General features: G+C 49.2%; 1 protein-coding gene across 8 annotated transcripts in view; it reads right to left on the bottom strand.

Moving 5' to 3' along the window:
- Positions 1–17,500, bottom strand: part of LOC125032714 (transcription factor 12-like) — a 383,054-nt gene that overhangs the window by 39,390 nt on the left and 326,164 nt on the right. Inside the window, exon 1 of one of the 8 annotated variants that reach the window (XM_047623996.1) lies at positions 3,333–3,481. The exons of the other annotated variants lie outside the window; for them this stretch is intronic. Within the exon in view, the coding sequence (XP_047479952.1) occupies positions 3,333–3,389 (57 nt within the window). The 5' untranslated portion in view covers positions 3,390–3,481. Of the gene's footprint in view, positions 1–3,332; positions 3,482–17,500 lie in introns of those variants that run through there. 8 annotated transcript variants of the gene reach the window in all.

Raw genomic sequence — 17,500 nt, 5'->3', positions numbered from 1 at the left:
CCCCCATGGAAGTCTGCCCCCGAGTCATGATTCAGGTGCGAGTCGGTCAGCTGACTCTCTCACCGATCGAGTTTGAAGGAGTCTGAATTGCCTCCTTTGTGGAGTTGGGGTGCTGGAGGGGTGGAAGTGCATGTGGTATACGCATGCGCAGGTCTCATCAAGTCTAAGACGATGAAAAAGAAGAAAATGGTGATTTTCTCTCAACACCTCTTCTTTTCTTTCCTCCCTCCTCTCTCTTCCTCCTCTCCTTACTAAACAGTACAGCAACTGGGATGATGTGGAACAGCCTTTCACAACATGAGCCAGCTTCGACAGTAAGAACAGTAACCTGTGCCAGCTGTACGAAGGTCCCACAGAAAGAAGAAAAGGAGTGCTCCTGTTGCATTATCCCTTCGGTCCAAACACTTCCTATGTGTGAAGGTGTCTGTCCCACACGGTTTATATGCCATCGCGTTTCATAGGAAACGCGATGGCATATAAACCGAAGGCATATGAACAGAAGAGCCTCTAGGTAGTAGGTAGTGTGTGTGTATGCGTGTGTATGTGCACGTATGGCCCGGTCGCGGTGGCGTTGTCACGAACCCGCAGAAGTGATGTGATGCAAGGCGAAGGCTTGATGGCGATGATACAGTCTTGGTTGATGAGGTGAGGCGCAGATATGGGCCACTGTGACGTCATATACTGCAATTTGTTCTCCTCTGTAGCACGAAGGTGGACAAAGGAACAAAGGCTTATTTTAGAAATGTTTGCAGTAAGACATCTCTGCACGGGGGGCGAAGGATCTAGAATTTGTGGCCAGTGGTATTTCTTGAGAGATGTCCTGACGTCTTCAGAAAAAAAGGTTTCCGGAAGTAAACTTCATCAACAATCATCATAAATCTGATCAGCCATGTAGAGAGCACTAATACCAAGTGGAAAGCAGGGACAGGGCAAGAGGTGGCTGATACCCCTGAGGGTGAGGAGGCGAGGGCGGGGTAGGCCAGCATTGGGTGCAGGTGTGCCTGTGTCCGACTGGTGCAGACAGCGTGGCGCCTTCACCACCATCATACACCTCCCCTCCCCCTCCCCCTTTCCTCCCCCTCCACTAACATTATCACTACACCCGCCGATGCCCTCCTGCACGGGTTACCTTAGCCGCTTCAACGGCTCTTTTATGCGCGTGGCCTCGGGACGCCACGTCGTCGCCGTTCGTGGGAATCGTCTATAAACTCGGACGTGGCCATTCAGCGAGGCTCCAGTTGCAGTCTCCAGCGTGTTACCGACTTCAGTGAACCCGGACCTGACACGATCATCCCTGGGACAAGTCTGCAACGGTTTAGGGACATTGCACGTATGGGCGGGCGGCCAATATGTCCAAAGCAGTGTAACAGAGCTGATCGACAAGGGGGCAACGACAGGGCGCTGCAATGCCCGTTGTAAACATGTCAGCACTGTAAAGCATTTGTACTTCGCCCGTGGTAGACTGGGGAGTGTTCGAGAAAGCAGTTGCTTGAGTAATATCACACACATACAGCAGTGTTGGCAGCGGAGTTACCGCTGCGTTCGTTGTGTTCGCGTTAGCAGCGTTGCCAGTGCAGAGTGTTGATGGGTATAGTGCCCGGGCAGAGCAAGAGAAAGAAGGAGGAGGAGGAGGGGTTCGAGAGGGAGGGAGGAGGCGGGAGGGAGGAGGGGAGAGCCACAGCACCAAGACTGGCACGGTGCCAGGCCTCCACGGCGCCCTCGCTGCTAGTTCTGGTGGCCACTTCCCTCCTCAGCACCGCTACTAACAGAACAGGTTCCAGCAAGGGATAACCTTCTTCCCTTGGCTCCTATGCGCCCAAAGTCCCGCCATCTTGCCTCAAACACTACCTCGTTATCAGCACTCAAGCCTCACTCACAGGAAATGCCAAATCAGTTATTAATCTCCCCATTTCCCCTCCCGGACTCGCTATCTCAGGCTGGTCCAGTAGAAATCGACTTCGCTGGTTATACACACACTCATCAAAGGGGGGCGTCCGTCAATGGGCGAATCACGGGGGCGAGAATTAGGCGATCCCTGACCCAAAGCATCATAACGAGAGTTGCGTAAGCGGCGACACTCATTCGTTCATGCAGTTGTTTTCGGCCTGGAGATGTGAAGTTTGGTGCCAACATAGACCAAGAATGTTTGGCCACTAAATGACGCACACAATCCCAGAAGAGAGTCGTGTTGCCAACTAGGTATATGTGTCCTGATTTTTATTTACTTCTTTGATCTGCTTGTATCATCGGTTGGTTAAGCAAGGCTAAGGGGGTCGAACGAGAGGCCAGGACAGTGCGACACAAAATTGATGTCTGATAAAAGTCTAAGACAGAAATATATGACTGACGTCCCAAGATACTAACAGGAAACTTCAAGTTGCACTAAACCAACTTCACACTATTCTAAATTAAGCCCTTCCGTGTCGTCATTCAGGTTCGTCCTCGTTCAGGTTAATACATATAAAAAAGGAGAAAAGAATGGGGGGCTTCGCAGGGCCCATAATCGACAGCCCCCCGACGGGCTCTCGAGGCAGCTCCGTGCGGTCGACGCGAGCGGCGGCTCGGGGTCTCGGCGGGACATTCGCAAATACCTCAGACCTTCTCGCCTCTGCAACGTAGCTACGCATGAAAAGATCACAGCCGGAATATAGCTGGAAGCACAAACGCTCAAGTAATGCGTCGAGTCTTGGGTCCCGTGGTGTGTGCATGATGCTGCATGAGCCGCACCGCATTCTGGGCGGCTCAGGTTCCCGACATACCCTCACGCCCAGGCCACCTCCGCGCAAGACTCACCATAGCAAGCGGACATGCCATGCGTACAGACTGTGACAACGGACGTGTTGTTGTCTTTGCCATGTACGCCACCAAAATTTGACGGATTTTTGTACTTTCGCACTCCATTCACTGTCACGATTTCCATTGCAACAAGTAACTGGGATATCAGTTATACAAGACAACGCAAACGGCAATGATATATCAGTAATAAGAGCCGGATTATCAAGAGAAGTACCAAGATAGCCGACTTTGCTGTCAGCCTCTGCTTACTGACGGCTGTTGCTATCTCATTACGACTACGTATCCTTATCACATCCTGTCTAGCTGACTCTTACAACTTGAGGATCGATTAATAGGTCAAATTGAGTCGTAGTTACAAGTTATAAGAGTAGGTACATCATCTGCACATCAATTCGCATAATCGTTCTAGTGCGTGCATCAACCACCCTACTCATCCGTCTTGAATCCCTCCAAATAGGAAAGAAAAAATCCGTCGCACTGCACAAAAAACGCTAGCTAGACCCCCGTGCCCGGCTGCACAATCCCCCGTAACTTACCGGGGACAAGTGCACCGGGTGCCAGCACACCGTGTGACGCTTCACGGTGCCCGTCATCTCCGCCAGCGAGTTCCGTCCGAGTCCTTGGCGCACTTCTCGCCGGTGTCCTGCGGGCTACGATTCTCTCCTTCTTACTCGTGTGGTTCCTACTAGTTTCGTCACGATACTTCGCTGAGACTTTGCTAGAACGCTTATATATATTGACGTTCGCACGTGATCCTACCCCTTCCCCCTCTCCCTTCCCCCCCAACACCATTAGTTACAAAATTGTGCTACACCTTGGCCAAAATCTTTGCATAAACAAAAGCACCGAGTTATTCGGAAGATTCGTAAACTTTGTGGTTTTAGATCAACAGGAATTTCGATACCACGCTTTCGTACCTCAAACGTCATCAGGAACATCAAACAGGGTATCCTTATCAAGACGTAATTCTAACTTCAGTTAAATTTTGGCGAAAAGATCGAATCTGAGCCCTTGGCTAACACGTCCCCCCCTCCCGCTATATTACCGGCCTCCGCGCCGTGACAACCTCCCCGCCGTCTCTAGTGTACCCGGAATGCCTCTTTTCCAGCCATCGCGTTCCAGTTTGTGAGCATGCGCCTTCTCCGCTCTTTAACCTTCCATTTCATATCCTACCTAAAGGCGGCTGCGCTGACCAGGGCGATGGTCAAGGCCAAGAACTGAACCACTTGTTGCTCGCACAAGACCCCCCCCCCCCTTTCCTCCCGTCGAGTTCAAACGATACTTAAAAGTGAAAATTCCTTTCTCGGAAAAAAGACGGCAGGAAAAACAAATAAACCACTATCTCTCCATCTAACAAAGAGGCGGCGAGTTCGTAAACATGCCTGCGAGAGCCACTTTCTTGAGGGTGACACAACAAGCAGAAATTTATGGAGAAAGTGAAATAATAAGTTTATTTGTAGATTATGATCATAGAGACCGCATAGCTTCCAAAAAGTTTCAGTGCGCCATGCCAGACGCGTCCAGCCTCGCGTCTCGAACACCACCAAAAACCGTCCTGGTACTACTACCGTGATCTGCTTCACCTCATCAACTTCACTGATGAATAATCGTGAAAGAGTGACAAACACCTACGCCAAGGTCCCTGTGAGTGCACTTGGCATTGACCCGGCACGGCAACGCGCAGGTGGGCGGCGCTCGCACGCTACAACAATACCAATTAAAAGTAAATAAGGCGGTGTCGATCAGCCTCCGTTACCACGCATGTGCCTCCCTCGTGCCCGCCCTGCCTTCCTTCCTTCCCCACCGGCGTCTTTCTCCTTTTTCGGTTCCTCATAGACGCGTAGGCTACCTTCAAATTCCCCAATTTCCGCGTCATTTCAATTCGAAGAATTCCCTCACACTGGGAAAGAATTTCACACCTGTTTGGCACTTAAACTTCGTAATTAGTCAAAGTCTGAATCTACAAAAACATTCCCGCCCCCCCCCCCTCCCTCTCGCCCTCTCCCGGCCACCTTGGATACTCGAAAACAAACATGTCTCACTCTGCAAACCTTTACCTTTTCAATGACCGAATGACATCCCAAGAATGCCAGGCTGTAACCATGACTGTTGCTATGGTGATAACGCGCACCTGTTACCATGGTGCCAACACCTTATTTATAACGAAGTCCATTCAGCCAAAAAAAAAACAAAAAAAACACGCCGTAACGCCTGTAGATTGTGTGCAAGGAATCAAAGCTGAAAAGGCCAAATCAGGCAATAAAATCAGGACATCAAAGGCAGCCAGGATAAAATGGCAGATGACAATAACTCTTCCCTGCATACCGGACAGGAAGAATAACATTCTTGACTCATTAGCACAGATTAAAAGTTGCGTAAAATCAGCCAATAATTAACCCAATGAACGCTCCTATAATGTAAACGCCATACCCATTACACGCACAAACCCACGCACACTGATCCCCTATACTCGTCTTCCACATTTGGACACATACCCACCCTTAGTCAACCACGTGTGTGTGTGTGTATATATATGGTGCCCGAACTAACACTGCCGAAACCGGAACCTGCAAATATATACGATACAATAATCCCATTGAGGGAGCATCCGTATAGGGCGAGTGTCTAGCGAGCGTAGCGGTCAGAAGTGCTGTCAGGTGGAAGGTGTGATTGTGGAGTGCGAGTGGTTACGGCGCCAAGCTGTCTGCCGTCTCACAACCTTCACCACAGCCGCCACCTGTGTCTCTAGCACTGCCACTTGCTGCCCCCCCAGCATCCGCCTCTTCTCTCGCCGCTTCCTTCAGGAGACCGCAGAAGTAAGAGTCACGCTCTCATCGGCGATCACTAACTATATACGAAATAGGTTAATTAGCAGAGAGTATTGTCATTCAGCAATCAGTAAACTCAGGACTTTCTGCGTAAGATTATAATCCTACCCGATAAACTCTCTTTGATTACTTGCAACCGAATGCCACCGCGTGAGCTCTCCTTTACCCATGCACACAATATAAATAAATTCAACCCACGGGGAATCTCAAATCATTGTATACAAGCAGGTGTGTGCCAGCATCGTACTGCCCCACAATATATATTTTACATACAATAAACTGGCACTTTCTCTTAAATAAACAACATACCGGTCACGAGCCATCCTCCTGCGCACAAGCCTATCACCAAAGCTTTAGACCACGGAGTACATACGCTGATTAAGTTCACGTAATTTTCGTCTCTAATAGCTCTGAACTCCTTTCGCAAATAATGGGCTCAGAGAGGGGTGGAGGTGGTAGTGGTGGAGGTGGAGGTGGAGGTGGAGGTGGTGGTGGTGGAGGTGGAGGTGGAGGTGGTGGTGGTGGTGGTGGTGGTGGTGGAGGTGGAGGTGGAGGTGGAGGTGGTGGTGGTGGTGGAGGTGGAGGTGGAGGTGGAGGTGGAGGTGGAGGTGGAGATGGAGGTGGAGGTGGAGGTGGAGGTGGAGGTGGAGGTGGAGGTGGAGGTGGTGGTGGAGGTGGTGGCGGAAGCGAAGGCGGAGGCGGAGGCGGGGGCGGAGGTGGAATTGGAGGTGGAGGTGGAGGCGGAGAGGCTGATGGACGGGCAAAGGGACGGATTGTGAGTGACTGGCTAACCTTGGAGGAGCAGCCATCTTCAATAGCCAAAACGTGTCAGCAATAACACGTAGGTCTATCCCGGACGCGCAAAAAAAAATCTTTGGCGTTTTAATCTACCTACCTCCCCATCGGACAATCTCTCGGGACAATTCCTTACCTGCAAAGAGAAGACAAATAAAGGTTAAGAAAACTAAATCACATAAATCTAAGAACATCAGTGTTAAAGAAGTACAAGTACAATTTAATTTTGTTTGCAATTCCAACTGTACAAGATACTTATGTAAGTGAAGAGCTGATCCAATAAGTAAACCCTGAGAAAATCAAAGTAAAACAAACCACTTCAAACGGTTGAGAAAATGTAAACAAGTGTAAGATGAGAGCGGGTATTGCGTCAACCCTGGGCATCTCGGTCGACAACAGCCTCACTCCTGCAAGTGCTGGGACGGGGAAGGGGGGGTACTGCAGACGTACCAAGGTCATGCCCCAACCTTAAGCCAGCCAACCAGCCTGCCAGCCTCCCTGCCTTCCTGTCTGCCTATCTTCCTGCCTGTCTGCCAGCCTATCCATCAGTTCCTATGTCTCTCTGTCTATGTCCGCCTGTCTTTCCAACGACGAGTTCCTGTCTAAAGTCTAACAGCCTACTTGTTTGCCTGCTTGCATCCCAATTAAACATGCAAGTTTAGCTGTCTACGTCCACTACCTTCCTTCATTCATGTCCTCCTCATCCCTCCCTCCCTCCTCTTGCTCCCTCTTCTTCCCTCTTCCATTCATTCGCTGCTCTACCTTCCATTTCCGTTATTCACCCACCTGTTTCTCTTTACTATTCCTGTCTTTAACATTTTTTTTCTAAATAAGGTATCGTATATCATATACTCACTCTCTCTTCCTCATTCCATTACTCTTTATACCCATAGTCACCGCATGGACGTTCCCTTCTTCTCCTCCCTCTCTTTATCGCATAATTTCCCATACCCTTTAATCCGGTAACTCTGTTTCTGTCTAGGTTTGCATGGGCAAATGCCTCTCCCCCCCACACAAAACGCTCTCCCCTTCCTCTTTTCCCACACACTCCCCTTCTACCCTCTTGATCCCCCCCCCCCCCCTTCGTCCCTTAGCCGCACCTCCGTCCCTATCTCTCCACCTTAACGCTGTGTGCTATCCCTCACTCGAGGCGCTCCCTCCTTCCTCCCTCACCCCGTGGCGAGGCTGGGGGTTCCCTGCAGGGCCCGGGGTGGAGGAGGGAGAGCCAACGCAGCAGCTACCTTGAGAGCAGGATACCAGCTGTGGCGACGAAGCGAGTTTCGGCTGTACGATCTGCATCTCATTTCTTCTGACATGCCGCTGACCAGGAAACTATCAGCATCACCTCACAGGCCTAAATGAATATCTGTATGGCACCTTTCCTACAAGTCGTTTTGGAAAGCAAAAGGGAACATAACCCGGGATATGGCAGCCAAAAACAGGTAAATCATCTCGCCCAATTACAGGTGGGTTGAGGCCTCGGTACTAGTGCCACAGCTGCTTGTAAGACCAAAAATCGTGGGCCTGCGGTGGCACTCAGACTCATTGAGCTGAGAGAGAAGAGTAAGAAGAAAAGCAGTGGTTGGATGAGTCAGGTGGAGTGCGCTGTGGCAGGTGAGGCAAACAGGTGTATCCCGGCAAGCTAGAAGGATAAGCAGGCGGTAACAAAGCAATCAGCATGCATATCGCCTGCCCGGTAAAATGACCACGCCTGCTTCACCGACAATGAATGGCACTGCACTTGCTAGACCTGTCACTGGTGGGCGGTGACCCTGGGATGCCCAAAATATCTGACAGTATTAAGCTGCGCATTTTGCCTCAACACCGAAACAAAACTTACTGCATCCATTGGGAATAAACACCAACATTCTACCGTATGGGGGACGAGGCTCTGCCCGCCCGTAGTAAGGGACGACCATGGCCATCTTCTAACACTCAAAAGGAGAGAAAGGAACGATTAAAGAGTGAGAGTGAGAGTGAGTGGAGAGAGAGAGAGAGAGAGAGAGAGAGAGAGAGAGAGAGAGAGAGAGAGAGAGAGAGAGAGAGAGAGAGAGAGAGAGAGAGAGAGAGAGAGGGAGAGAGAGGGAGAGAGAGGGAGACAGAGGGAGACAGAGGGAGACAGAGGGAGACAGAGGGAGAGAGAGGGACGGAGGGAGGGAGGGAGGGAGGGAGGGACGGAGGGAGGGAGGGAGGGAGGGAGGGAGGGAGGGAGGGAGGGAGAGAGGGAGGGAGGGGGAGGGGGGAGAAAGAGGGGGGAGAGAGAGAGAGGAGAGAGCGAGAGAGAGAGAGAGAGAGAGAGAGAGAGAGAGAGAGAGAGAGAGAGAGAGAGAGAGAGAGAGAGAGAGAGAGAGAGAGAGAGAGAGAGAGAGAGAGAGAGAGATAAAGGGGGGGGGTAGGGGGAAGGCAAAGGGGAGAATAAAGTAAAACAGGGATAGCGAGAGGATCCCGGCCAGGGAGAATAAAAGAAGAGAGGGAGGGACACTGCACGAAAGACCCCAACCTTTGCCCACCTATCGGGTACAAGGGCCTCCATGGCCTCCTCCCCATACCCATCGAGCTAAAAGTTAAGACATGAACCAGCGGATACGACCTGACCTGTTCTCGCTTAATGATTCAAGTCATTCATGAACAGCCAGGAGAGATATCTGCCTTATATGTCTCGCCGCGAGTTCTACTGACTGATACCTACTTGTCAGGGGAACAGGAGCACGCCAAGGGGGGTTCTTCGACGGGGGGCGCCTGGGGTTAAAAAGCGGCCCCAGTGCAACACTAACTCAACCAAACATAGGCAAACCTTGAACCTGATCCATAACTAGAAAAGTCGTCTAACAACTCGAAAGTTCATTTTCAAACGAGGATGAACTGGATCCGAGAATTTTAAAACTCCAGTCTACTGAATTTCACATCTAATTTTCGCGTGTGCTGAGTGGCTTACATTACATAACCATAATAAGAATAACTGGCAGTTCGTTCAAAAAAAAAAAAAAAAAAAAAAAAAAAATATATATATATAAATATATATATATATATATATATATATATATATATATATATATATATATGATGAAAATCTCAACCTCGTGCAACGATGCTCCGAAGTTAGTAAAATACTGTATTTCCCTGGGAAACACAGCCAAGGTATTCACCCCCCCCCCACCACCACCACAGGCGATCTCCCACAGCGGGTCGGGAGCTATATGGACTTGGTCAGTCCCGCCTTTACCAATTCGCATTGTACAAACAGCGACACCTAGTGCATGGCAGAGAGCAGAAGCGAGGTGGGGCAATGGAAACACAATCAGTCCATTCAGTGGGGCGGGCAACAAGAAACATCTGGCCGCCGTCAAGAATACGACAGGGATCTTGCAAGACAGACAGACGTGGACGTAGGCAAACTGGCAGGCTGACAGGCCGCCTCATTAGTAGGGTGGCAAGAGGCAGGGTATCTGGCGAGATGGAGGGAAGGGTTGGCAGGAGAGGCGGAGAGCGGAAAGAAAACATATCCAAGGGTAACATGGCATAGAAGAGAAACTATAGAAGAAAGGGATGATAAAGAGAGAGAGAAAGCCCTGACAAGAGTGCTAGACAAACCCGAGAGCTGCCAGGGCCCCGTGATAAGTCAATAGGGGGAAAGGGCGAAGGCGGAGGAACAGTGTCAAGAGGGCGAGGAAAGACGGGGGATGAGGAAGACTGAACGGAGTGAAAAGAAAGCGCATGGGAGAGGGAGAGCGGGATAAATAAGAAGAAAGAAGAAGAAGGAGGAAAAGGAGGAAGAGGAGGAAGAGTGAACGAGACGAGGTTCAGGGGAGAGAAAAAAAGAGGGAGGAAGAAAACGAGAATAGTTGCCAAACGCATTCAAACAATGGACAGTAAGACAAACAAGAACGAGCAATAAAAGAAAAAAAATTACCCCCCCCCCCCCCAAAAAAAAAGACACTTAAGACGCTTAAGGGCCATGAGGTGAGAGAGACCTCATGAGGATGCCGAAAGGTCGATTCCGGACGGGACTAAGGCGGCCAGCTGGGAAAATCATAGGAAGAGAACTGTCACGCCGGGATGCTGGCCGCGGAAGGAGGAAGGACTGCGTGGATAAACAGCGACGCGAGATGAATCAAAGGACCCGAGGCAAGGCCAGGCGACTGTGGCGAGATCATAAACCCGAGAGGAAAAACGGACGGAGGTGGAAACTCGAGAATTAGGCAGAGGGTGGATGGATACTTCGGCCAAGGCAGCTGCGGATGTGAGGGGAAAAGCTGGGGGGAAGGGAGAAGGGGGGAGGGGAAAGGGAGAAGGGGGAAGGCTCGGGAGGGAAGGGAAGGGAAGGGAAGGGAAGGAGGCGGTGGGGGGAGGGGGGGTGAAGGCGAAACAAGGGCTTAAAAAGCAAAAGAGTATAGAGAAAAAGGAAAAAAGCAAGTTAAAGATAACGAAATGAGAAGGGAGGGGAGCCGAGAGGGAGAGAAGGAGAGGAGAGGAGGGAAAAAGAGAAAGAGAGAAAAAGAGAGGGAGAGAGAGGGCGAGGGAAAAAGAGGGCGAGGGAAGGAGAGGGAGAGGTAGAGGGAGAGGGAGAGAGAGAGAGAGAGAGAGAGAGAGAGAGAGAGAGAGAGAGAGAGAGAGAGAGAGAGAGATAGAGAGAGAGAGAGAGAGAGAGAGAGAGAGAGAGAGAGAGAGAGAGAGAGAGAGAGAGAGAGAGAGAGAGAGAGAGAGAGAGAAGGAGAGAGAGAGAGAGAGAAGGAGAGAGAGAGAGAGAGAAGGAGAGAGAGAGAGAGAGAGAAGGAGAGAGAGAGAGAGAGAGAGAGAGAGAGAGAGAGAGAGAGAGAGAGAGAGAGAGAGAGAGAGAGAAGGAGAGAGAGAGAGAGAGAGAGAGAGAGAGAGAGAGAGAGAGAGAGAGAGAGAGAGAGAGAGAGAGAGAGCAATAAGCAAGGCGACATGCAAACGTGAGGCAGAGCGGCGGGAGCAATAATGTGAGGAGAGATTATTGGTATTCAGTGAAGCAAGATCTACCAAGGCCAACCTGAGATACACGGCCTGGTAGTCGGCAGCAGGGAAGCAGACTAACGAACTAGCAAACAAGCTTCTATCTCAAGCAACAAAAACGAACCAAACAACAAGGAAACGAGAACGAAAAGCCCATTAAAAATAAATCAAAATCACATCAAATTAAATAAAATCACGCAAATAAAAGCATACCGAAGACAAGAGAAAGCACGAGGCACCGACCGACTGCGAGCGGCACTGCCCCGAGGCCTTGCTGGGGCGGCGAAGCAACTCCTCCCGAAGACGAGCCGCGCGCCGCTTGCAAGACGTGGCTCGTATTATCTATCTATTTTCTATTTCTATTTACTACGACTGATAAACGCGTAAAACGAAACAATGCTTACTAATAAATACGTGTATTATCTGTACGAAATACCAATAAATGAACATTATTTCCCTCACTGCATGACTATCGCATCCCTTCAGCAATATCGCAGCCACATCGTGTCAATGGCAACTACTCGAGTCATACGGCTAAAAGCACACACGGGGGACTACTCAAACACTCACAGGATTCAAGTGACATCCACGGAGGCAGGAGACCCTTAAAGCTAGACATTAAGAATAGGGTAACACCTTCGGGGGAAAAAGGAGGGGGGAGAGGGTGCCGTCAGAATTTGTCATTAGGTCTCTTCTGGCACGTGATGTCACCTGGCACCTCCACATTCGTGTCACTTGCCCCACCAGGGAGCTGATGTCATCTCGAAACGCCTACTTCGCCACAGTAGCCCGACTCTGCAGCGACAGCCGTTCCCCGCGTCGGGTGCATCGCCGAGGAAAGGCTCCGCGCCGACGTCCCGACTTTACAACCCGCTGCGTGTCGTTTGCTAATCAGTCAAGGAACAAGGGTGTCACTGTCAATAGTCGAAGAAGGGTGAGGTTAGCAGCCACTCCCTGCCAAAGGCTTCCAAAGGGACGAACTCCAAAGTGCGAGTTCTAGAATGCTCGTTACTAAGTGCATAATTATGAAAGCACAATCTTCAAAGTGACAGTCAAACAATTCCTTGCTGAAGCTTGAAAGAGAAAAAAAAAATATGACCTTCCTCCTCCTTTAGTCCCAGAAGGATGAAAAGGCGAGTTCTGTGCCAAAGGAACTCACCCGATCAGTCACATGACACCAAACGCTGCACTGTCAATATTCCCCGTGCAATCGCTAACCTCGCGAGGACTAACTATTCCACCGGCTCGTATTACATCAGACTTAATTACGATTCTTTATTCTTGTGGCTCTTCCGTGGAACTCGCCTAGCAAGATTCCAGGTTCTATGCCGCTTGCTGATGCCATGCGAATTAGACGCGCACGTGAAAAATCATTTAAAATTTTGGCTCTCAGTGTGTACTGAGTTAGAATGGATTTGACGCGCGATTTCTTTTCCCTAGTGTGCGTGTGTGCGTGCGCGTGCGTATGCGTGCGTGCGTGTGTGCGTATACGTGCGCGCGCGCGGGTAATGTATCCGTACTGTATGTATGGGATGTGTTACCAAATCCATTTCTGAGAGCCTCAATCGAGGAGATAAAGGTCTGAGCCAAGGCCGGCCCACCACCCTCGGAAATAATCCGGGCGGTAAACCCGTTGCGGCAACACTGAGGCAGGTCCGGAGGAGGGCCGGGCGGGCCAAGGATGGCCAGGGCGGAGGGCGGAGGGCGAGAGGGCGGGCGGGGGACGCGAGGACCCAAAGGGAGTCGAAACCCTACCCTTCTTCCTCTACCTTTCTTGAAATTCCTCAGCACAAAACACTGTTTCAATATCCGCGGGAAACAATTACTCTGCCCTTCTACGGCGGGATGACGTCACTTCGACACCTATCGGGGATTTCCGAACTCTCTCAATCAAACAGCAATTTCCATTATCAGGAGTAACTCCCAGAAAGCGTGAATGTATCTGATTTCGAAGTCACTCATCCTCTCCATCAACAGGTCGTCACACGTGAGTCACGCTATTCGTGCACAAAGCAAACACCAGCAGTTATTGCTACTGCTTTACGGTTACTCCTGATATCACAACAATTACCACCACGAATAGAAAAACTATTAAGCTATTGTTACCATGCGCCTACTCGTACTCCTGTACAAATGCATATGTCTAAATTTATACATACAAGCGTGCATACACGCATACATACATGCATATACACATTAACACATATGTATATTAAGAGAATATCGTTAACTTCACACTAAAATGAAGGCAGAGCAACTGAAGAGCTGTTCTGATCAACTCCTCATGGTAACATTTGTAAGCGTTTGAACCGAGAGAGTCTGCCATGGAAATGCGGCTCTCAGGTACTGATTTATGGCGAAACGTTAGTTTCAAAAGGCAATAATTTACAGAGCACTCTAAGAAGTTTATTTACACGTGACCATGCTTGTTTGCACGTGGTTTTGTTTACATGTTAGCTGGAGGTTTCTCCCACGGGATCCCGAGACCATCTCCGTCCTCAAAGACCCTACACACGCCGGTGCCTCCTGCAATCAGCTTTCGGAGCAGCCACTAATCTGGCCTAGACACCCAAACACTCGCTAGCACAGAAACAGGTGGCTTGCAGGAAGGGCGCACGCAACAAACGTACGATGAGGCTAAACCTCCTGACCATCCCGGTCGAGGGATACGAGTGTATGAAATATACATATCATGAAAAAATACATTATTCCACGTTTTTTTTTCCATCTGGAATTATCATTTGCTGAAAACTAAACTTATTACCTAGAAGACACTTCGCATCTACATCTACAAACATGAGAGTTCTTATTCTGTCGGCGTAACATTTTGACATTTTTGTTTTATTGATCTGTACTCAATAAAACATTTAAAAAATCAAGCGTGAAGACCAATCATAATAAAATTATCCCCATTCGTTTGCTAACAAGAAAATCGAAATTTACTGGCAAGGAGATAGCTTATGATTGTTTTACTATCACTTTTATCGCTTTTGTATTAAAGTGAGAATCAAGAACTCTAGATTGACTCCCCAATATGTTCGAATACGATTATATTGATCTGAAATCGGGCGAGAGCTCCTTTATCAAACATGTAACCTTAATAAAGACACGAAGAACCAAAACAAACTTGCACGCCATTTCCAAGCTTATCTCGAGACGATTTATAACTCTAATTCTTGACATACAGACCACAACAGGAAATAAACTAAAAAGATATCCCTCCGGATAAGCCTTAGCAGACGGAGGCCTCAGCTTCATAACAACCACAGCGAAAGAAGGTCAATCATGACGAATCAAACACCCATATTTGGAGAGAAAAAAAAATCGGAATGTTTATTATTCCAAAGGCGACGGGTCCGTACCTTCGGCGGGGACGCATAAAACGAGCGGGACAAAAGCTCCGACGCGCCGAGGGGGGGAAAGAACAACAAGCATTATGGAGGAAAACTCTCTCTCGTGCCGCCAAGTAACCCGTTTTTTTACGTAAAAAAAAAATAAAAAATAAAAAAAATAAATAAAAACAGGAAAGAGAGTGCTAATATAAACAACATAAAGGGCACATTGCCTAGATTAATGACTGAATTATTCATTATCCTCATTACTTTCAAGGGAAAAAAAAAACGTTCCTCCATTTGTACACAAATATTCTGACCGAGAGAAGAGCCGGAGGAAGGAACAATCGCAAGGTCACGTGGTATGATGGTAAGGGCGAAACCACCGCACTCTCCGACGATACCAAGAGAACACAAAAAAGAAAACAGTTTTCAAGCTTGCTGCAATCCCCTCGTGCAACCACAGAGAAAGGGGAGGGAGGAGGAGCAATAGGGCGAGGGGATGGGGGAGAGGGATCCAAATATAACCCTTCACTCTGCCAGCTCCTGCCCTCTCTCCCTCTTCACTGTCTCCTTGCAACATATACCCATGCAACCACGACCTTCTTGAGATGCTTTGCACACCAACTCAACATGAGCATCCCCAACCTTCTTAATAATGCCGTCAATTTAGCATCCGGAAGGAATCGACGAAGTTTAAAACCAAATGACATTAACACGATAAGCCTTCGTAAAGACGCAGCAATTCATACAACGTATTATGTATAAGGCTGTATCCAACACTTGCAACAACAAACAGACACACGGGATATTTGGTGAAACAACGATAAGCTCCTAATTTGCATCGGCCCACATTTTTCAACCACCATGAACGCCCTTGCTAACATATCCATAAGCACACAAGAACAAACACACGCGCGCAATACAGTGCACGTGTTCACGCTTTCATAACTCATATTAAACTCGTAGTATCACTTAGAGCTTTCGTTCATGAGGGAACCCTTCACATCCAATAAAATAAGTAGGGCCGCAGTTTACTCACTTTCATTAAGGGAGCTTTTGACTAATTTTCATGAGTTCCTGAATATAATCCTGGTCTGTATTTGGTTAAACAATAATCAGTATTTTGCCTCTTGCCTCTATAATTTCGGCCGATGTTTGCGTTCTGGGGATGCGCGGCCGCCGCCCCGCCGTCGCGAGGTCCGAGCTCCACGAAAAGGACGCTGGGCGGAATGGCGGCTGTTCCCTTCTTTGGCCGGATGCACAAGGAGCCTGAATCAAGCGCTATAACAAACTGCAGCTCATTTCTTGACCGGGTAAAGGACCTTTTTGCCTGCGAGAATCGTCTAGCCGTCAGCGTGCTTGCCAGTCAAACCGAGGCATATAGGCAAGCGCATGTATACGCGTAGGCATAGAAATGGATGTGTGGGGACAGATGTGGGAGTGGGTGATAATTTAAGTCGAGGTAGGTAGCCGTGCGGGCAAGCGGACGTTCCTCATAATGGCAGGTATGTGGCACTGGTGGTGGTGTCTCACGGCACAATTGCTAAATCACCACTGCTGCACGCCCTGCGCTCTCCCTCCAACCCCGTCTACCAATATTGTGTCTACTATAATTCACTATCACTTCTCCAGCAAGCCCATAAGATTATTCACAATTCTTTCTCCACTTACAAGCTCTTTCAGTTTTAGTAAAGGGCAAGCACCTCATAGAGCACAACATCTAAGGTCGTCGGTTTTAGTACCTCTAACAGAGCACTCGCCTTTCACAGACTTCCGCTCCAAATGCGTAGAATACAATAATAATCCCTTCCAGATCAGATCTTACTCGAATTACATTTCAGCTGCATTACTTTAATAAGTAAATAAAATATAGCTCTCTTCAGTACTGATTGGATAACTGCAAAAAGCCCATTACATCATTGCCCTTCCAATCATGACTGTTCGCTCTTCCACCTCAAGAAAAGTCTCGGCCACCATAACCAGTCCGTCCAGAGGGGCAGGTTTTTTTTTTTATAGTTAAATAGCAAAAATGCTACCATCTCCCTGTCCCTCCCTTGGCTGACGTGCAGAACCGACACCCACGTAAGTCTCGGACCAAAATCACCAAGAAACAGTGGCGGCTTCACCAAGCTTCCTCCTCAAGACGTCGGGGAACTGGCAGCTGGTTCCCGACGACACCGAACTGCTCCGATGCCGCCTTTGAGGATGCATGGCACTGGTATCTAAGGTCTACATGCCCACTGCTTACGGCATACAGCATAACAGCAAGCGGAGACATGGAGGGGGGAGGGAGGGACTAAAGGAAGGACGGTGGGAGGGTTAGAGGGAGGGAGGGAGTACCACCACGAGGCCGTCACTGGAGCCAGGCTGTCTGGTGGATCCAGCCCTGCCCCTGCCCACACGCCCCTTGCCCACAAGGTCGCTTCACACCCCAACACACAACACAATACCGACCTTACACGCCAGAACAGTATCAGCTGATCGGGTGGAGCTCTGCATGGCTCAGAATGTCAGCTCTAGATGGTTAGGGGATTATCCGCTTCTCGGGTCACACCACACACAGACCTGCATACCCGTTCACAGCCATTTAAGATGCCCGGGGCGAAATTACTGGGAGATTTTGAGGACAACTGCTACTAATGTACAATAACCAGTTGCCGATACATTTGCATAAGCACCTCATTACGCCCGTCAAAATAATCTGCTCCCCTGCATAAGCCCCATCCTCATATTTCCATGCTGGCGACTGCAACACAACTAACGTAATTACAA

This window comes from Penaeus chinensis, chromosome 15 (assembly GCF_019202785.1).
Source record: "Penaeus chinensis breed Huanghai No. 1 chromosome 15, ASM1920278v2, whole genome shotgun sequence".
Taxonomy (NCBI): domain Eukaryota; kingdom Metazoa; phylum Arthropoda; class Malacostraca; order Decapoda; family Penaeidae; genus Penaeus; species Penaeus chinensis.
This window is presented reverse-complemented; position numbering and strand designations above follow the sequence as displayed.